Source organism: Phyllobates terribilis, unplaced genomic scaffold (genome assembly GCF_046119375.1).
Source record: "Phyllobates terribilis strain yellow unplaced genomic scaffold, ASM4611937v1 Scaffold_1__5_contigs__length_1240528914, whole genome shotgun sequence".
NCBI lineage: Eukaryota > Metazoa > Chordata > Amphibia > Anura > Dendrobatidae > Phyllobates > Phyllobates terribilis.
In genome coordinates, this window is record NW_027362761.1 from 558,308,727 (window position 1) to 558,331,538 (window position 22,812).

A 22,812-nucleotide genomic window follows, 5' to 3' on the forward strand; every position below is an offset into this window, starting at 1 on the left:
CCACCTATTTCCTTGGTTTCCCCCCCCGTCTCTAGTTTAAAAACTCCTCCAACCTATTAGCCATCTTCTTCCCCAGCACCGCTGCACCCTCCCCATTGAGGTGCAGCCCGTCCCTACGGTAGAGCTTGTAGCCGACAGCGAAGTCGGCCCAGTTCTCCATGAACCCAAACCCTTCTGCCTTGCACCAACTCTTTAGCCACTTATTCACCTCCCTAACCTCCCGTTGGCGCTCCTGTGTGGCTCGCGGGATTGGTAGTATTTCTGAGAAAACTACCTTGGAGGTCCTTGCCCTAAGCTTCCTACTTAGATCCCTGAAATCATTTTTAAGCACACTCCATCTACCACTCACTTTGTCATTGGTGCCAATGTGGACCATGACCGCTGGGTCTTCGCCAGCCCCACCCAGTAACCTGTCAACCCGATCCGCGATGTGCCGGACTCGAGCGCCAGGGAGGCAGCACACCGTTCGGCGATCCCGGTCTTTGTGACAGATTGCCCTGTCTGTCCCCCTAATAATAGAGTCACCCACTACCAGGACCTGTCTAGCCTGCCCTACACTTCCCCCCTCCCCCTCATTACTGGAGCATACACTCCCCCGGCGGTCAGAGGATCTGTCGTGCTCCAATAATGCCGGTTCTGAACCAGCCTTCCTATACTTCTTCCCTCTATCCCTCCTAACTGTTATCCAGCTCCCTGCCTGTTCAGCCTGCGCTTCCCCACTAAGCTCCACCCCCAGTGTTGACCCATTGAGTGTCTGCTCGGTGAGCAGCAAACTCCGTTCCATGTTGTCGATGCTCCTCAGTACCGCTATCTGAGCACTTAGATCCAGGATTTGGGCTTCCAAGTGCACGATATGCTCACATCTCTCGCAGCAGTATGGATCCCTGAGCGGTATGATAAATCTGAGACTGTCTCTTGTTTGTCTTTTAGAGGATCTGGGCTAAACTTACTCTTATACAATAGAAAACTGCCCAATATAACAATTCCCTAATGTTTAAAGTTGTATGAAAAGTTACAAATAAGGGTTGATTCAACCTGAAACGCGTCAGCTTATGGATCCTATCTATTTTTAACTTTTTGTATCTCCCTATCATGTTTTTAGCGTAAACCATAAAAGTTATGTTTTAATTTTTCCTCTTCCTGGGGCCGGACCTTTATACATGTACCTACTCTAAATGTAGTATTATATTTTGTTACTTCCTGCATTACGTCTGTAGATCTAACCCACTTCTGATCTTTTCCGCTTCAGGTATTTTGAGTTTTATGAAGGTCCTTTGGATTTCAACTCATCAAAATGCTTAGAGTTGAGGAGGGACATCATCAATGTGAAAGTCCTCTCCATGTGAGTATGTGACTGGGTCCTTGGAATATTATAGTATATATTTAATATATATTAATTATTATATGTTCATCAGTTAATATTGGTTTGGGACCTGAAGTGTGAGGGGGTGAACTTCTTTTTGTGCTTACCTTTTCCATGTCATAGGAGCTATCTATAGCCACCACTAGAGGGAGCAAACTATGAACAGATTTGTACAGCAACCAGCTGTATAAATCCATGTGTACTTAGCTCCCCCTAGTGGTAGCTGTTGGAAAACAGAAATCAGAAGTAAAAAAACATTATATCCCTGGAAATATCAGAAAATTAGACTCTAGTGGTGACCATTGTTTTACTATTTTCACCCATGATTTGTGTTGTCAAAACCATTTGAATTATCCAAATTGTATTCAAGTTTGTAGTGAAATGTATTTTTTTAATACCTGATCACTTGCTAGTAATAAAGTACCTGCATTTAATATGTTGAGGGGGATAAAGACAAATTGGGAGAGCAGTGCCTGAACTAGATATAGGCAGCACAGAGCGTTTCAGAGAATTCTGCTTATGTTGCAGGCAATAACCTGTCCGCCCGTACTAGGAGATTAGCAAAGGCATGTCCAGTGTTGAGTTCTTGAATGCTTGAGTGCTCGAATCGAGCAGCTCAGACGCACGGACGGGCTCCACTCGAGTGCCAAGTATAATGGAAGTCAATGGGAAACTCGAGCATTTTTCCAGAAGACCCTAACAGGAAGTCTGGGGGGAAGGAAAATCTCTGAAATGGATGGAAACAGTGCTCAAATGGAATGGGAACAGCATGGGGAAGACGCCTGGACGCATCTCTGACTCCCAGATAGCTGCTGGGAACAATGGTGTCAGAGTATTACGCGACTATTACGGACTCACAATAAAACATACAAAACCAAAGATAAAATTGACTTTACAGGAAAAAATTTTAGGAAACATTCTTTCCTGAATAATGACTTGTATATAAGGCAAAATAAATATGAGAATAAAAAACTCCTCCTCCACCCCTTAATAGCCCGGACATCTCTCACCGTATTTCGCCTTCGCCTATGACTACAGCAGATGAAGATGACATAGTAGAGGGGGAAATAAAACTACACTATACAATGTAATTTTAACATTTTACTACCATATCTGGGCATGTGGTGTGTGTGTCATGGTCAGACATATCGTTTATAATTTATTAATGAAGTGCTCTGAAACTCACAAAACTCATGCGGACAATGCAAGAACTGCCAAAAATTAGAAGGAAGAGGGACTCCGATACACCCTGTATTAGACAAAAAGGAGGGCCTCATACACATTTTGTTAAAATTGTTAGGTAGTGGGTAAAGCCTATGTACTAAGTGCAAGGGCTGCCAAAAATTAGGAGGGACTGCATTACACCCTGGAAGAGATGTAGAGGAGGGCCTCACAAAACATCTTTTTTCCCAGTTCTTATAGTGGCGGCTGGGGACAGAGTACCGAGGGACGGTCACCGCCATGAGGTTTCGGAAAACCTCAGTGTCCACAAGCCTAAACGGTAATATTTCCAGGGCAAGCAGTCTGGAAATGTGCCCATTTAGAGTTTGGGCCTGTGGGTGGGTGGCTGGGTATTTGCATTTACGATACAAGGCCCGGGTTAGGGCCAGCTGAATGCTGCGCTGGGTCAAGGAATTAGACGTGGTTGCTGATGGTGCTTGCGAATGTGCAATGACAGATGCAGGGTGGGAGGCATCTGTGCCTGCGTCCTGGACAGAGGATTGGCAAGCATGTAGTACAGGGGAAGAGGCAGTGGTGTCACCCGCAGACACTGATTGTGGACCAGGCATTTGGCCCACGTAGTTGTGTGCTTTGATGACATGTGTCCGAGCATGATGGTGGTGATGAGGCAGGTAGTGGTCAGGCCCCTGCTGATCTTGGTATGGCACAGGTTGCAAATAACCATTCTTTTATCGTCCGCACTTTCTTTAAAAATGCACCAGATTGGGGAACATCAGACTCTTGGCTTGGGAACATGCTATGTGTGGGTGCTCTGGGAAACAGTTGCCCGCCTTGTTCCTCTGGCCACGCCACTGCCTCTTCCTGCCTGTTGCGGTGCTGCGGATCCCTCCCCCTCTGTGCTGCTGTCCTTGCTCTGCATGGCACCTTCCCAGGTTGGGTCAGTGACTTCATCGTCCACCACCTCGTCTTCCACTTCCGCACTCTGGTTCTCCTGACTTGTTGACTTAACAACATCACTTGTTGGCAACTGTGTCTCATCATCATCCACCTCTTGAGACATTAATTGCCGTTCCCCACCATTGCTTTCTTGTGAGCGTGGCTGCTCAAATATTTGGGCATCACTACACACAATCTCCTCATGTCCCTTTTGAAACTTGCAGGGCGAAAGGCCAGAATCAATAAATGGAAATGTAAAGAGCTCCTCGGAGTGTCCGAGTGTGGGATCACTTGTCTCCGGGGGCTTGCCATGATGGGAGGAAAGAGGATCAGGGTGTGGATTACGTGGTCCAGACTCTTGGCTAGTGAGACTGGACAGTGTGGAAGACAGGTTGGTGCTGGGAACCAGACTGGAAGTATTAACTGCCGTCCAACCAAACACCTGTTGGCACTGTTCTGGCTTCAAAAGTGGTATCCCGCTCCCCCATGCAAAGTGGGACAGAAAGCTAGGTCTCGTAGATGAGTGTGTTTGTTGTGCTCCCGCAGCAGGCGCAGTTTCACCTAGTCCACGGCCTCTGCCTCTGCGTGCACCATCAGCAGCACTTCCACTTCCCCGTCCCTTACTGCACACCTTGCGCATTTTAAATTAGGTATATATGCAAACTTTCCAGTATTAATAGGGAAAAGAAAATATGTGGCCCTGAAAAGGACTTTTCTTGTAATGGTACAGCAGCGGTATACAATTACTGCAATAGCAATAGTAAACCCTGCCTATATGTCTCTAATCAAAAACTATCCCTCCTCAACCAGCTATCCCTACACTGAATGCAGGTAACAGCCGCTTTACTAGAGAAAGGATAATATTTAGCCCTGAAAAGAACTTTTGTTTTAATGGTGCAGCAGCGGTATACAAGTACTGGAATAGCTCTCGCCTATAAAAATTCTCCTTGAACTGCTTCCTGAGGACAGTGCGCCGAGCATTGTGTCACCGGGTCTTATATAGACCCGATGACGCGATGCAGCCGACCAGTCACAGTAATGCCAGTAGCCAACATGGCTACGGCATTACTGTGTATGGTAGGCAATCTTCGTATGTTTATTGGCTGTCTAACAGGTACGAAACATGCGGTGCGGTGACTCGAGCACCCGCTATACTCGATTGAGTATCAAGCAGTGGTCTTTAGCCTTTAATTATAAAATACAGCAAAAATCATTTTATTTAAGCACAGACATTTCTAAAATCTGTGTCTTTTAAAAAGCTACCTCGGATTAAAATGGTGCATTGTACATCAGTAGATTTCTTTTTGCCTGATGTCATGCATTAAGGTCTTTATATAGGATACTGACCTTGCATATTACAGGCTGAATGCTGTAAAACCATTGATTTTACCAATAGCATCTGGGTTGGCAGTGAATCTCCAGCCACTTATCCCACTTAGTGTTACAGCTGACTCATCTCTGCTCCTTAGGAAGTTAACACATGTATAATTAAAGAATACCAGGTCTTTTTTTTCCATTTCCTATGGTCAAATCGTTTTTAACCTTAAAGTGAATGTTCAGTCTTATAAATAGGCCCAAAATATTGTGCTAATGAATTTCTTAATATATTCTTAAAGCAATCAGAGCTCTAATTATCTCATAAGCAGCTCTTACCATCATTGCACCATCAGGCATCTTGACCTCATTTGAAAGCTAAATAGATAATAAGGAAATCACTCAATCTAAAATTTATTTGTCTTACCCCCTGAAAAATCCCTCCGAAGTGCCGCCCACCAAATGTCTCCATTCTGTGTAATTTTCTGTCCATTGCCTGTTATCAATTGTAAGCTCTCTCTGCAGAGAGAAGCAGAGACATCGATACAGCTTAGGTCAAGTGGCGGTGGTCTTTGTTGCTATACAGGGAGTGGGGTGGTGCTTTGTCACTGTACAGAAAGCGGGGGTGGTTCTTTGTCACTGTACAGGAAATGGGGGTGGTGATTTGTCACTGTACAGGAAGTAGGGGTGATTCTTTGTCACTGTACAGGAAGTGGGGGTTGTTCTTTCTCACTATACAGGAAGTAAGGGTGGTTCTTTGTCCCTATATAGGAAGTGGGGGTGGTTCTTTGTCACTATATAGGAAGTGGGGGTCGTGCTTTGTCACTATATAGGAAGTGGAGGTGGTGCTTTGTCACTATGTAGGAAGTGGAGGTGGTGCTTTGTCACTATGTAGGAAGTGGAGGTGGTGCTTTGTCACTATGTAGGAAGTGGAGGTGGTGCTTTGTCACTATATAGGAAGTGGAGGTGGTGCTTTGTCACTATATAGGAAGTGGGGGTGGTTCTTTGTCACTATATAGGAAGTGGGGTTGGTGCTTTGTCACTACATAGGAAGTGGAGGTGGTGTTTTGTCACTATATAGGAAGTGGTGCTTTGTCACTATATAGTAAATGGGGGTGGTGGTGCTTTGTCACTGTACACGATGTGCGGGTGGTTCTTTCTCACTGTATTGGAAGAGGGGGTGGTTCTTTGTCACTGTACAGGAAGTGGGGGTGGTTCTTTGTCACAGTACAGGAAGTGGGGTTGCTTTGTCACTCTACAGGAAGTGGAGGTGGTGCTTTGTCACTATATAGGAAGTGGGGGTGGTGCTTTGTCACTATATAGAAAGTGGAGGTAGTGCTTTGTCACTATATAGGAAGTGGGGTGGTGCTTTGTCACTAAATAGGAAGTGGTGCTTTTTCACTATATAGTAAATGGGGGTGGTGGTGCTTTGTCACTGTACACGGAGTGAGGGTGATTCTTTGTCACTGTACAGGAAATAGGGGTGGTGCTTTGTCACTGTACAAGAAGTGGGGGTGGTTCTTTGTCACTGTACAGGAGGTGGGAGTGGTGCTTTGTCACAAAATAGGAAGTGGAGGTGGTGCTTTGTCACTATATAGGAAGTGGGGTGGTACTTTGTCACTATATAGGAAGTAGAGGTTGTGCTTTGTCACTATATAGGAAGTGGGGGTGGTACTTTGTCACTATTTAGTAAATGGGGGTGGTGGTGCTTTGTCACTGTACAGGAAGTGATGATGGTGCTTTGTCACTGCAAACTATAAAGAGGCATAACAGAGGGGTGGCCTTTCAGTTGAAGACAGGAAAACCAATTGGCAGAAGTATTGGATGATGGCAAGTGAGGAAAGGGAAGTTCCAGCACCCATTCATCTCATAAAAAGGAACCCATTTAAATCCCATAAAAATGAATGAGTCAGTCGCACAACTTTCTGCAGCATGTGAATTTACCCAATACACTATAACAGTCACCTTTATCCAGTTAATCCTAAGAATTCAACATCGGCTCTTCCCAGATTTGGCATTATGTTGCCAGATAAACCAGTAGTTAAAGGAGTAATCCTGTCAGAGACAATCCCTTTCAAAATGCAGCTGCTTGATCAATCAGCTGGTCACCCTTGGTCTAATTCCTGGTAAATAGTTGATTATGTCAGGAGAAGCCAGGCATTTTCTTTTCACTGGACCCTGCTGGAGAAAAATAGTACCGATTGGTAGGGTATGGAAGTTCCAGCAACTATAGTGCTGGTAGACTGCTGACATAGCAACTACCAACTCATAAATAATGAATTGCAAGTTACAGAGTATGAAGGCATTTCCTGGACCTATTAGACTGGTATGTGCACCAGAAGCAGTTTTACCTAAGATCTGGCTGTATACTATTATTACATTGAATTCTATGATTAAGCAGTATGCAGAAAGTGCCAAAGCTACCCCTAGTGGTGGCTGTAAATTAATAAACTCTCTATGCAGGGGATTTGGAGCTCTGCATGAAAAAAAACAAAACACCAGAGCTCTGACCGATATTTCACTGTATTATGAAAGGATCAGGACTGGGACTGAGTTGGGTAACAATGTGACTCCTGTTATGACCCAGAAATGTGCAGGGATCACTTGTCACTCCTCCAACCCCTTATTTGTGCACTTTCTCTTCTCCAGGGTAAAGGAAACAGAGTTGTTCGATCGTTGGAAAAGTCTTCAGATCTGCAAGTGGGAGATGAATATGACGGAAGCAAATAGTTATAAGTAAGTGACCCCCGAGAAGAGTCAGCGAGAGTGTGAATCGGGCTGTCAATGTCTAATAGTAGAATAGCATTACCTGGCCCGCTATGCCCCCTGGTGGTCTCCACAAGTAGACAAATGAGTTCATTGGATCCAAGTCAAAGGCCTCTACCCCCCACCAGATAACCCGCTCTGCACTGGTGGGGGACAAAAATCCCACAACAGCCGATTTCCCCAAATTTTGCTGAATTTTTCTCTAAAATTCGATTTGCAAGTTCTCCTAGGGCAGTATTGATGTATTGAACGCCTTTCAAGCTGTTTAATTGAAACACAACCTCAGTAATGTCATAGTGACCTCAACATGTACGCCTATGGATAATCGGATGGTAGTCCTTTACAACTGCTCTGCAGTCACACACTATCTGTAATGTTTATTCAGTAATTTATAGTTTTTTCTCCTTATCTCTATTGCTAAACTGCGAGCTGTGATGTCCTCTCACTATCCAGATTAAACACAAAGCGGCAGCTGCATTCCCTGCCTCTGCTTTTATTCTGGCTGTGATAGACCCTCCTGATTGGCTGCACTATACATGTGATGTGATAGCTGCAAGGCATTATGGGGAAGCTGCACATGAGGTCATTGATCCTCCTCTGGCTCTCTAGTGGTGACTTCCTATAGGTGGCACTAGAGGGTCAGCTTTGATTCTTTGGGGAGGAGAGCTAATTTACATACCCCTTTTCCCATGGCGCATAAGCCAGGTGCCGGTCTCTACAACGAGAAGCATTACCCCTCTTGAGTTATATGTAGTGATGGATCCGGTTGTACCCCAAGACTGTCAAGATAATTGTTCATTAGGGTCCCAATACAAATCCCCACCAATCCAGGAGCGCCATATCCCCTTCATTATTACCCAGTTACAACAACTTTCCTTACAGATCCTTCTGCAGCACAAAAAGACCCCAGATCTTGTGTGTCACACCTCATCTCTTGGCTATGATGGTCCAGGTTTAACTCTGCGCCCCTTCATGGTGACCTTTTTGTGTTTTATATATTTGTAGATCTCAGCTGTCCAGATGTTGCAATGCCCCATCCTTCCTTTTCACCACCCAGAAGAACACACCGCTTGGGACAAAGCTCAGATATGAAGTGGATACGAGCGGTATATTTCAGATCAGCCCAGAGATCTTCAAGATATTCCCCAAGGTACTCATACCACTAGATTTACTGTGCGATGGCGTGCGGATGTTTCTGATGTGCTTGTGCAAATGCGGGTACAGTTTAACACTGAAAAAATAAAATGGCCTGTAAAACATATTGCAAATCCTGGATATAAACAGAAAAGCAATTTCACAGAAGAGAAGTTAGAGCGGTGAATACTTATAGTGGAGTCACTGTGTACATACATTACATTACTGATCCTGTACTGATCCTGAGTTACATTCTGTATTATACTCCAGAGCTGCACTCACTATTCTGCTGGTGCAGTCACTGTGTACATACATTAAATTACTGATCCTGTACTGATCCTGAGTTACATCCTGTATTATACTCCAGAGCTGCACTCACTATTCTGCTGGTGAAGTCACTGTGTACATACATTACATTACTGATCCTGTACTGATCCTGAGTTACATCCTGTATTTTACTCCAGAGCTGCACTCACTATTCTGCTGGTGGAGTCACTGTGTACATACATTACATTACTGATCCTGTACTGATCCTGACTTACATCCTGTATTATACTCCAGAGCTGCACTCACTATTCTGCTGGTGCAGTCACTGTGTACATACATTACATTACTGATCCTGTACTGATCCTGAGTTACTTCCTGTATTATACTGCAGAGCTGCACTCACTATTCTGCTGGTGCAGACACTGTGTACATACATTACATTACTGATCCTGTACTGATCCTGAGTTACATCCTGTATTATACTCCAGAGCTGCACTCACTATTCTGCTGGTGCAGTCACTGTGTACACACATTACATTACTCATCCTGTACTGATCCTGAGTTACATCCTGTATTATACTCCAGAGCTGCACTCACTATTCTGCTGGTGCAGTCACTGTGTACATACATTACATTACTGATCCTGTACTGATCCTGAGTTACATCCTGTATTATACTCCAGAGCTGCACTCATTATTTTGCTGGTGCAGTCACTGTGTACATACATTACATTACTGATCCTGTACTGATCCTGAGTTACACTCTGTATTATATACTCCAGAGCTGCACTCACTATTCTGCTGGTGCAGTCACTGTGCACATACATTACATTACTTATCTTGTACTGATCCTGAGTTACATCCTGTATTATACTCCAGAGCTGCACTCACTATTCTGCTGGTGCAGTCACTGTGTACATACATTACATTACTGATCCTGTACTGATCCTGAGTTACATCCTGTATTATACTCCAGAGCTGCACTCACTATTCTGCTGGTGCAGTCACTGTGTACATACATTACATTACTGATCCTTTACTGTTCCTGAGTTACCTCCTGTATTATACTCCAGAGCTGCACTCACTATTCTGCTCTTGCAGTCGATGTGTACATACATTACATTACTGATCCTGAGTTACATCCTGTATTATACTCCAGAGCTGCACTCACTATTCTGCTGGTGCAGTCACTGTGTACATACATTACATTACTGATCCTGAGTTACATCCTGTATTATACTCCAGAGCTGTGCTTACTATTCTGCTGGTGCAGTCACTGTGTACATACATTACATTACTTATCCTGTACTGATCCTGAGTTACATCCTGTATTATACCACAGAGCTGCACTCACTATTCTGCTGGTGCAGTCACTGTGTACATACATTACATTACTTATCCTGTACTGATCCTGAGTTACCTCCTGTATTATACTCCAGAGCTGCACTCACTATTCTGCTGGTGCAGTCACTGTGTACATACATTACATTACTGATCCTGAGTTACACCCTGTATTATACTCCAGAGCTGCACACACTATTCTGCTGGTGCAGTCACTGTACAGTATACATACATTACATTACTTATCCTGTACTGATCCTGAGTTACCTCCTGTATTATACTCCAGAGCTGCACTCACTATTCTGCTGGTGCAGTCACTGTGTACATACATTACATTACTGATCCTGAGTTACACCCTGTATTATACTCCAGAGCTGCACTCACTATTCTGCTGGTGCAGTCACTGTACAGTATACATACATTACATTACTTATCCTGTACTGATCCTGAGTTACCTCCTGTATTATCCTCCAGAGCTGCACTCACTATTCTGCTGGTGCAGTCACCGTGTACATACATTACATTACTGATCCTGTACTGATCCTGAGTTACATCCTGTATTATACTCCAGAGCTGCACTCACTATTCTGCTGGTGCAGTCACTGTGTACATACATTACATTACTGATCCTGAGTTACACCCTGTATTATATTCCAGAGCTGCACTCACTATTCTGCTGGTGCAGTCACTGTGTACATACATTACATTACTGATCCTGTACTGATCCTGAGTTACATCCTGTATTATACTCCAGAGCTGCACTCACTATTCTGCTGGTGCAGTCACTGTGTACATACATTACATTACTGATCCTGAGTTACACCTTGTATTATATTCCAGAGCTGCACTCACTATTCTGCTGGTGCAGTCACTGTGTACATACATTAAATTATTGATCCTGAGTTACATCCTGTATTATACTCCAGAGCTGCACTCACTATTCTGCTGGTGCAGTCACTGTGTACATACATTACATTACTTATCCTGTACTGATCCTGAGTTACCTCCTGTATTATACTCCAGAGCTGCACTCACAGTTCTGCTGGTGCAGTAACTGTGTACATACATTACATTACTGATCCTGAGTTACACCCTGTATTATACTCCAGAGCTGCACTCACTATTCTGCTGGTGCAGTCACTGTGTACATACATTACATTACTGATCCTGAGTTACACCCTGTATTATACTCCAGAGCTGCACTCACTATTCTGCTGGTGCAGTAACTGTGTACATACATTACATTACTGAACTTGAGTTACATCCTGTATTATACTCCAGAGCTGCACTCACTATTCTGCTGGTGCACTCACAGTGTACATACATTACATTACTGATCCTGAGTTATATATCCTGTATTATACTCCAGAGCTGCACTCACTATTCTGCTGGTGCAGTCACTGTATACATACATTACATTACTTATCCTGTACTGATCCTGAGTTACATCCTGTATTATACTCCAGAGCTGCACTCACTATTCTGCTGGTGCAGTCACAGTGTACATACATTACATTACTGATCCTGTACTTATCCTGAGTTTCATCCTGTATTATACTCCAGAGCTGTACTCACTATTCTGCTGGTGGAGTCACTGTGTACATACATTACATTACTGATCCTGAGTTACCTCCTGTAGATCTTTTATTATAAAAATAAAAAACATAACAAAATTAATAACCAGAAAATAAACAATATAATGAACTGGTCCAGCCGCTCCCTCTCTCCTCACACACATATTATACATATATACACAATAATAACTACCTACACCATGACATCTGGTCCGGTTACCAAACAAATAATAATATAATAAACAATAACCGACAAATTATATACAAACTAATATATACATTCTTTTTTTTTATTATTTATTTATTTTAAATAAATAAAATAAAATAAATACTAACTATACAAATATATACAAGACAAAACAAAACACCCCACACTCAAGCCCACCAGTCCCTCCCCGGCACTGACCTGAGAGCTGGTCCTGCGTCTCATGCCTCAGTCCATGTCCAACGTCCATAGGCCAGATCAGGCAGTGCCAGTTTTTCACCCAAATAACCAGTGTCCCACAAGATGAACCCACCTCCCCCCTTTTCCCTCCACCCAACCTAACACCTACACCCAAACCCATATATACAATATATACAGAAACAAACAATAGAATAACAAACAATACAATAACCACAACTGACAAAGCCCAAGTTCAGCGCCTGCAGCCCTACATCACTGTCTACTGATCAATAAAACAAAAATCTATGGTGTCAACAGCAGCCCACCACCAGGAGAGGAGATGACCAGACTAGGGCACACTAAAAGAAAAGCCCCTCCAGAGGAGAGCGGCCCTCCGTGTACCCAGTCTCTCATACTCCAGAGAACGCACCTTCACCAGGTCACCGAGTATGGTCCTAAACACATCGTCCACTGGGAGGATTTTCCGCTGCGTTGATACTAAGCACCGTGCGTTCCACGTGTGATACCTAACCACTGCGCTAACTAGAAATAAGGTGCAGCGGTCCCGACCACCCAGGTCCCCGAATGCTCCATAGGCCCATTCCGCATAAGAGAGACCGGCCAGCCGGGGCCAGCCAATGGAGGCGCCCACCCTGTTGTACACCTCTGTGTTAAAGGGACAACGAAGCAGGAAGTGGTCCATGCTTTCAAGCATGGTACCACAATGCTCCCGGGGACAGTTCCTGTCCTCAGAGCTCCTACACTTCAGATTGTCCCTCACACACAGTTTCCCATGGAAGCAGCGCCAAGCCAAGTCCCAAACCTTCGAGGGGATCCTGATAGAATTCAAAAGATGCAGACCCACCCCAAGATCCCGACTTGGGCAATCCCTGAGCGCCAGAGGCCTCTGAAAATGGGTCAACAGAACCCTTTTGTCAAGGAGCTTCCTTGGCAGAGTCCTGACCTCCCACATTCCCAGACCCCACCGGCGAATTACCTTCAGAACCACGGTAGCGTAAGCCGGGAGATGTCCATGCGGTGTGCGGAGATCCTTCACTTGCCCTCCTGTCTCCCATTCCTGGAAGAAAGGCTGAAACCATCCCTTACAGGAGAATACCCACGGAGGAGCCCTCTCTTTCCAGAGGTTTGCAATATTGATCTTAATGAAGGTATTCACAAGGAATACCACAGGGTTGACCATACTCAACCCTCCTAGTCTCCTCGTACGGTAAGTAACCTCCCTCTTGACCAGGTTCAGTCTATTCCCCCATAACAGTTGGAAGAACAAACTGTAGACCCGAGTCTAGAGAGGCTCTGGCAAGATGCACACACTGCCCAGATAGATCAGCAAAGGGAGCAGGTAAGTTTTGATCAGGTTTACCCTTTCCCTTAGGGTCAAAGACCAACCCTTCCATTGGTTCACCTTCTGAGTGGCGATCTCTAGCCTGCTGTCCCAATTTTGTTTGGGGTAATCCCCCTGGCCAAATTCGATGCCAAGAACTTTTGCAGAGACTTTTGGTTCCGGAAGAGTGTCCGGGAAATCAAAACCAGGATCTCCTCCTCCCAGCCAGAGACTCTCACACTTATCCCGGTTGATCTTAGACCCGGATGCCTCCAAGTAGCGATTTACCTCTGACATCAGCCATTCTGCCTCCCCATCAGAGGAAACAAAAACGGTGACGTCATCGGCATACGCCACCACTCTCAGAGTGGATTCCGGTGCTGCCCAGTCCATCCCGATCCCAGCCAACGGTCCACGCTCCACCCTCCTAAGAAGTGGGTCAATCGCAAACACGTACAGTAGCGGGCTCAAGGGACAACCCTGGCGAACACCACACCCAACCTCAAAAGAGCTGCCAATCCAACCGTTCACAAGCGGGAAACTCTCTGCCCCAGCGTACAAGGTCTTAAGCCAATCAACAAAGCCCCCCGGCAGGCCATATCTCAGAAGGACAGACCAGAGGTACTCATGATTAACCCGATCAAACGCTTTTGCCTGGTCCAATGACAGCATGTACCCGTTCCAGTGACCAGCCCGACCCTGCTCCACCGCCTCTCGGACACAGAGTACAGCACTAATTGTACTGCGGCCCGGAACAGAGCAATGCTGGGCCCCCGAAAGGAGCTGGGGTGCAAATTTCACTAGCCGATTAAACAGCACCTTTGCCAAAACCTTCCTGTCTGCATTGAGAAGCGCTATGGGACGCCAATTCTCAATGCAAGATGGGTCCTTACCCTTTGACAAGATGATCAGGGCAGACCTCCTCATTGACTTTGGCAGAGTGCCCGAGGAAAGACACTCATTGAATATCTCAGTCAAGAGGGGAACCAAGGCGTCCTTAAAGGTCTTATAGAATTCAGATGTTAAGCCATCTGGACCGGGAGATTTCTTTAGGGCAAGCCCTTCAATCGCCAACTTAACTTCCTCTTCCCTGATCATCTCTGTCAAAACACCAAGAGAGGGGTCTACCCCTGGTTCGGGGACGGTTTCAGCCAGAAAAGCCGACATCTCATCCCAATCCAGATCCCTCTTCCCCAAGAGGTGCGAGTAGAAGGATCTGACGACCTCCAGGATCCCTGATCTGGATCTTTTCAGAGACCCCGCAGTGTCAACCAGTCCTGTAACAACTTTACTATTCACTGACATCTTGCAGTTTCTGTAAGGGTCGGGCGAGCGGTACTTCCCTTAATCCCTCTCAAAAACCAAAGATGCGTGTCTATCATACTGACACCTCATTAGCAAAGATTTCACTCTGGAGATCTCCTCGCGGCTACCTCCAGTTGAGACAAGATGCTCGAGTTTCCTCCTCAGGCCCTGATACAGGCGATACCTGTCCAGGCTCCTGAGGCTCGAGAGCTGGCGGAAGAATCTCGCCACCCTTTTCTTAAACATCTCCCACCACTCTGACTTACTACTACAAAGATCCAGTAAGGGTACCTGGCTCTGAAGAAAATCCTCAAAGGACTGTCTTATCTCCGCTTCTTCCAAGAGAGACGAATTGAGCCTCCAAAAGCCTCTTCCCATCCGGGGGGTCTCTGTAACATTCAGGGAAAACAAAATCAAACAGTGATCGGAGAACTCCACCTCAACAACAGATACTGCTGAAGAGACGGCTTCCTCCTTTAAATAAAACCTGTCTATCCTGGACCTACAGTTACCTCTATGATAGGTGAACCCCTCGTGGCCTGGGGTGTGCCGGATGTGGACATCCACCAGGCGAGCCTCACTAGCTATACTATTAAGGGCGACGCTATCATAAGTCAGCTTGTCTCTGGAACCTCCTCTATCCCGGGGCCTCGTGACAGTGTTGAAGTCCCCTCCAAAGACGACCTGCCGACTCGTAAAAAGGTAGGGCTTGATCCTCGTAAAGAGACACTTCCGGTCCCACTTAGATTGGGGACCATAAATGTTAATGAGCCGAAGCTCCTGTCCCTTCATGAGGACATCTAATATCAGGCACCTCCCCATTTCTAGCTCAATAACCCGTCGGCATTCTACTGGTGCGGTAAAAAGGACCGCCACTCCGCTATACGGCTCGGCCGCAAGAGACCAATAGGAGGGCCCGAGTCTCCACTCCCTCTTAGCTATAAACACCTCTGCCATATTTGGCAGCCTGGTCTCTTGCAAAAAGAAAATGTCAGCTTCAACCCGGCTGAGAAAATCAAAGGCCGCAAATCTAGCCATATTTGACTTAATGCTGGCGACATTAATGGACGCCAGCGTCAACGGAGTGGGTACCGCCATCATTGGTGATTGAGTTAGATGGCTTTCTTCTTCCCACTCCCCTTATCCTCTGCCTCAGAGGAGGAATCCTTCCCCCTCTTTAATGACACAGAGGTGTCCATTCCCACATTTTTCCTTCTTTTTTCGTCCTCGTATCCGGACTCTAGGCCAGTCCCTCCCCCCAAGGACCTTGCATCCCCAGGAGAAGGAGACTCGGCGCCCCCTGTAAGCTCCGCTGAAGCCGGAACCTCACCCTCAGCCTCCTCCTCAGAGGAAGAGATGTTATCAAGGGCTTGGAACCGGTTAGAAAGACCAACTAGAGGGGAGTCGGTTTTACCTTCCTTAGGTACCTTGGTCAGAGCGGGAGAAGATGTTTTATCTCCCTTCTTTCTCTTCTTTTTGGTGCCGAGCTTACGCTTGTGCTCTAGCCACCGCTTATTATCCTCATCCATACTTTCATAATGGGAGGATTCTGAAGCAGAGGCAGTTTCCTCCCTGTGGATCCTCCTGACCTCCTCATCCAACTCATCATCCCTCGGGGCCTCAGCAGCAACACTGGCATCCAGGACAGGGGCTGCCCCGGTAGTCTGGGGCTCGCCCCGCTCCCTCTCCTGTCTTCGCTTGTCTAGACGCCTCAGCTGGGCAGGCGTCTTTTTATTGCTTTTCTTCCCTGGCCCCTCAGCTCCCCCACCCCTGCTAGTCCCCTCCCCAGCAGAATCGGCCTCACGGCTTACTCCCACCGGGGTCTCGACAGCATTAGCAAAGGAGCGAGGACAACGGCTGAATGGGTGACCTAACTCACCACACAGGTGGCACCTAATCTCCACACAAGAGGCGGCAAGATGGCCGACACCCCCACACAACGCGCATTTCTGCACGGTGCAGTTTGCACTGAAGTGTGTGGGGCCGCCCCACCTGTGACAGAGCTTCGGTTGCCCCTGGTAGAAGACCAGGATACGATCCCTACCCAGGAAGGCAGACGATGGAATGTGGGCAACCGTACCACCTGAACGCTTAAGTTTTACCATAAACGTCCAGGCCCCTGACCAGATACCAAACTCGTCGCGCTTTTTCTTTGGCATCTCCACCACCTCTCCATACCGACCAAGCCACGTCATGATGTCATAGCAAGAAAGCGACTCGTTACGAGTCATCACGGTCACTTTCTTGATCTGGTTTTGGCGAGACACTGCCTGAACGGCAAAGTCTCGCCAGCCGGGCTCATTTTTTGCCAACTCATAATTCGCCCAGAAGAGCTCAAGCCCCTCCGGCCGAACAAAGCTGACATCAAACTCAGGCGTGGAATAGGGATGTATCAAGGCGTAGATGTCAATCGCCTTGAAGCCCATCCTCAGCAGGAGCTCCACAACTTTAGACCTTGGCGGACATGCATCACTGCCCCTCCACCGAAGACGGACCACATTCCTACGCACACTGCCTGGCCCGTCTTTTCGGAGGGACCACACTGTATCTCCCCCTTTTTGCTCTCGGAAGGCCCCGAGGCCATGCCTCTCTATCCAGAAGGATAGATCAACCTCTCGACCCTCTACCATTAGTGATCTCTCCCCCTTCTTTAGAGCCTCCAGAAGGCGCCGTTGCAACATGCCGTCCCCAAAGCCCGGAGACGAGGAGGATGCCCTATTTGCCCCGGAGGTGACACTGGCATAGCTCTGGACAGGTGTTGCCACCCCCGGGGGGGCAACCGGACCAGTGACCACATCAGCCCCAACAGTATCACTATTACCCACCTCCATCTCACCCTCCACCAAACCAGCAACCACACCACTAGACAATGAATTATCCTTATTCACCTCCACCACCACATTCATTCCTGCTGGACCAGTAACAATGGTGGATGACCTTTTGACCTCCGCATCAGGCACAAGGGGCTCAGTCACCTCCATAGAACTGGAGGCGACCTCACCCCCGGTCTTATGTGTGCCCTCCACATCATCGGTCGGTAATTTCCGCTGTTTTGCATTTGTAGAGATGTGCCACTGATCTTTAGCTGTTGTGAGGCGCCGCTGATCTTTAGCATCAGGATCTTCCTGACCAGCGGCGCCAACACAAAATAACACTTTCGTGGGAGGACTGGAACTCTCAGCCTCAGCAGCCCCCTCACACTTCCGCCGCTTCTCAACTAAGTGATCAGCGGCAACAGCATTCAGAGGCGCCGAAGCTACCGGAGCTGCCCCCGACACCGGGCCGCTCCCCCCTCCCACTGAAGAGCGCACCGCAGCATCGTGGCCTGACCGAATGCCCACTGCCGCGCCGCCCTCACTGTCCAGCCTCTCGGCTGATGCACCTCCTGCTGCGTCCCCGCTACTACAAGCAGAGACGGAGCTCTGCGCCTCACTACCACGCTGTGTAATCTCCCCGCGCCTTTGCACTGGATCCACAGCAGAACCCGGGCTGGGCAACGGGGCTTATACAGCGAGCTGAGCCTGCCGCCGACTCAGGGGGTACAGGGAGGGGGGAATATACATAGCTGACCGCTTACTGCAGCTTTGGCTTGATCTTCTTAGCCTTTTTGTGGCCCCCAGCTGCCTCTTCTGGTAGATCGTCACCAAGATGGAAGTTTTGGAGGCACACTGGGGACTCCAGGAGCTTTATTTCTGCCATTAGCGCCCCTCACTGGCTGCTGCTGTCACTGTCCTTCCCAGGGCCGGCAGAACTGCGACCGAATGTCATTGTCGCCTGTCCTGCAGGGAGCACGCTGCACGTGGCCTGCGGGTGAGTTTGCAGGCTGCCAGGTGGGGCTTGCTGCTGGTCATCATCACTCTCATCATCCACCTGGCTCTCAGTCTGCAGCCCCATCTGCCTTTGCTCTCTGTTATCAGCCATTTCTCTGAAGCGGTCTTCATTAACTAGTTTTTCCTTAAAAGGAGCACTCTCCTCTCTGATGACAGCTTTCCTTAGTTCCAGCAGATGAATCTCACTGGTGAGCCTCTTTACCTCCGCCTGGAGTTTAGCCTTCCTCGATTTGGAGGCACCTGCAGCTTTGGCGCTTGTGCAGCGCAGCTCCTCCCGAAGCCTCCTGACGAGCTTACTTGCATCTTCATACTCACGGAGGTGGATCATGACCCGGAATGGCATAGGTGGATACAGACTCCCGGGGTCCCTGCAGCCCCCAACCCCTCTCAGTGAGGTCGGCCTCACCTCCGTGAGCACTCAGCTTTCCTCCGGAAGGAGCACCATCATGCACGCTGTCAGGCTTTTCCTCCATGTTGGAATCCTTGCGGCTTCTAGAAGTCTCCACAGTCCCAGGGGGAGTAGGAGCCACATTGCTGCGACTCCTGGTGGAGCATCTCACCCCCGAGTCCTCCGATGTGCAGGCCGGTTGCTGGCTTCTTCTGCCCCCCCACCGGCCTGGTTCGGGAAGCAGAAGCCTAGGACTTGGCTCCATCACTCATCCCAGGAAACCCACTCCCTCCCTGGGTAGGAGAGAGAGCAGATCCCCAGGTGGAGAGGTGTTGGTTCTCAGGAGAGCTGGAGCACACAGCAGGATCTGCAGCCACCACACCCGCAATCACCACAGTGAGCAACATCTGATCAGAGCTGCATTCACTATTCTGCTGGTGCAGTCACTGTGTACATACATTACATTACTGATCCTGTACTGATCCTGAGTTACATCCTGTATTATACCCCAGAGCTGCACTCACTATTCTGCTGGTGGAGTCACTGTGTACATACATTACATTACTGATTCTGTGCTGATCCTGAGTTACACCCTGTATTATACTACAGAGCTGCACTCAATATTCTGCTGGTGCAGTCACTGTGTACATACATTACATTACTGATCCTGTACTGATCCTGAGTTACCTCCTGTATTATACTCCAGAGCTGCACTCACTAGTCTTTTACAGTAGTGACACATTCCCTTTAATAGTATTAGTATACATTGATCCAACAAATAGTCACACTGTTTCTCATACGGTATTTTTTGTCTTTTTCCAGGACATGCCTTATTATCGATCACAGTTCAAGAAATGTGCTGTGGTCGGGAATGGAGGAATATTGAAGAACAGCAAATGTGGAAAAGAAATAGACAATGCTGACTTTGTCTTCAGGTAAATCATAAAGTAATATCCATAATTCTCCCCTGTGTATATTGGTGACTGTGCAAACAAATATAATATGGGAAGATTCGGAGACTTAAAGTGAACATTCACAACATTGTATTACTTATCTTGTCTTGATCCTGTGGCATTCGCAGTTCTGCAGGCTTCAGACCTCGCTTGTTCAGTGTCTGCAGAAAAAATGGGAATGATAATTGTTAAATATGACTTCCTCGGGGCTTTAAAGTCACCGACCATTGAATCCTTAGTGACAAGTAAGTGATATAGATCCCATAGTGATATGTCGTCACTTACTATAATGCCATGAACCCTTAATAATGCCACAAGTGATTATTTTTAACAATGATCAATTTCTAGAGTGTTACCATAGCATAGATTGTGTCTATGCATAAAGTAAAGGAATGATGCTGGCGCTCCCACACAACTAACTGCAGAACTGCGTCAATAAGCAGCAATATATCTGCTTAAACTTAGCCTAATGAGGAATAATGCAAATATGATAATGCTGGATTTAAGTGAACAGGGAGGAAGATACTTTCGAAACGCGTAGGATCAACTACTCCTTTTTTTGCTTCACGGACCCTTGATTGCCAAGTGACGTCACAGTGCACAGACGCTCATCAGTAATCAGCTGACTGCAGCGCTACCGGCAGGAGCGCTGCAAGAAAATACTTAGAGACATGCAGAACTTCCACATGGACCGTCAGAAGTCAGATTGAAGGAGCATCTCTAGTCGACTACATTGTGCTAACATTCACCTTATCCATAGGTCCGAAGATGGCAGTAGTACAGTGTACTAACATTCACCTTATCCATAGGTCCCAAGATGGCAGTAGTTAGTCACACTGATTTATCAACATGACTGCGTACTCTATTGCACAGTCACTAAAAGTGTCAAGCACAGAGGCAGATACAGGAGATTCTGACGCGGTGCAGTAGCTGGATGAACTCTTTCAGCGCCCAGGCAGTGTAGGTGTCACGCCAGGTGTTAGTGCAACACAGAGGGAAGAGGGAAAGGGAGCCCAGACACTAGGAAATGGGGGAAGTGGAGATCTCCTAGTCTGGTCTAGTGTCACCCTGTCTCAACTACCGTCCCTATATTGCCTCTCCAGCAATCGCCGCACACGTGCCTCACCCTACTTTCCCTGGCTTATGGCTATGGCTAGGGATGGGAGGAGATGAGCACTAGTCAACCTCCACTAAACACTATAGACAACAAGGGTAGACAAAACGGGGAAATAGCTTAGCATTAGATGACTCCAAATATGCACACGGCCTCAAGCTCCAGAGAGGACGAAGTACTGCTCCTGCTAAGCCTCACAAGTATAAATTAATATAGCTGGCAACTCCTTCTCAGACACACCAGGTATATATACACCTAGGCCAGAGAGCTAATTAGCCAGAGGGAGGTAGCCGCTAAGTCCTAAAGATAGCCTCTCATCTAAGAAGCTGTCTGCAATGCCAAACTTAGAGATCTCCTGCAACCAACTGCTGGGCGACTGTCTGTCACCTCTGACATACCCGTGACAATAGGACGGAGCTTGGGAGGTCACATAGAAAAGTCTCTGCCATGTGAGAAACTCTGTGCCAAAAGGAGCCCTTTCTCTCTCCTTAACAGCAGGAAATCCCAGCAAAACTCTATGCCAAAAGCAGCCCTTTCTCTCTTGTTCACAGCAGGAAATACTAGTACATACTCTGTGTCAAAAGCAGTTCTTTCTCTCGTTCACAGAAGGATATACCAGCAAAACATCCCTTTCTCTCTTGTTCACAACAGGAAAGCCTAGCACAAACTCTGTGCTAAAACCAGCTCTTTCTCTCTCGTTCAGAGCAGGAAATCCCAATACAAACTCTGTGACAAAAGCAGCCCTTTCTCTCTCGTTCACAGCAGGAAATCCCAGTACAAACTCTGTGCCAAAAACAGCCCTTTCTCTCTGGTTCACAGCAGGAAATCCCAGTACAAACTCTGTATCAGAAGCAGCCCTTCTCTCGTTCACAGCAGGAAATCCCAGCAAAACGTTGTGCCTAAACATCCCTTTTTCTCTTGTTCACAGCAGGAAATCCCAGCAAAACTCTGTGCCTAAAACATCCCTTTCTCTTTTGTTCACAGCAGGAAAACCTAACACACTTTGTGCCAAAAGCAGCCTTTCTCTCTCCTTCACAGCAGGAAATCCCAGTACAAATTATGTGCCAAAAGCAGCCCTCTCTCTCGTTCACAGCAAGAAATCCTAGCAAAACTCTGTGCCTAAAGCTGCTCTTTCTTTTGTTCACAGCAGGAAATCCCAGCACAAACTCTATTTTCAAAGTCTATCTTTCTCTCTCCTTCACAGCAGGAAATTCCAGCACAGACTTTATGCCAGAAGCAGCCCTTTCCCTCTTTCACAGCAGGAAATCGCAGCACAAACGCTGTGTTCAAATCCTCCCTTTCTCTCTCCTTCACAGCAGGCAATCCCAGTACAAACTCTGTGACAAAGTGGCCCTTTCACTCACCTTCACAGCAGGAAACCTCAGGACAAACTCTGTGCCCAAGGTGGCACCTTCACTTTTGTTCGCAGCAGGAAATGAAAATCCCAGTACAATCTGAAGTCCCCATCATGAGCTGAGTTACATGTATTTATAAGGCTGCTGATTATTTTGCTGTCTTAGCCCCTGTAACGAATTATACGATAATTATAGGGCATATTGAATGACTCTAAATAAACTTGCAGTGCATGGGTTAACTGGTTGATAGAGTCCATGGAAATG

General features: G+C 47.0%; 1 protein-coding gene across 2 annotated transcripts in view; it reads left to right on the top strand.

The window, feature by feature from the left end:
• ST8SIA5 (ST8 alpha-N-acetyl-neuraminide alpha-2,8-sialyltransferase 5) overlaps positions 1–22,812 on the top strand; it is a 125,092-nt gene that overhangs the window by 94,658 nt on the left and 7,622 nt on the right. For both annotated transcript variants that reach the window (XM_073680468.1, XM_073680469.1), the window contains 4 exons: positions 1,250–1,342; positions 7,445–7,531; positions 8,567–8,711; positions 19,949–20,061. In XM_073680468.1, the coding sequence (XP_073536569.1) occupies positions 1,250–1,342; positions 7,445–7,531; positions 8,567–8,711; positions 19,949–20,061 (438 nt within the window). The remainder of the gene's footprint in view (positions 1–1,249; positions 1,343–7,444; positions 7,532–8,566; positions 8,712–19,948; positions 20,062–22,812) is intronic.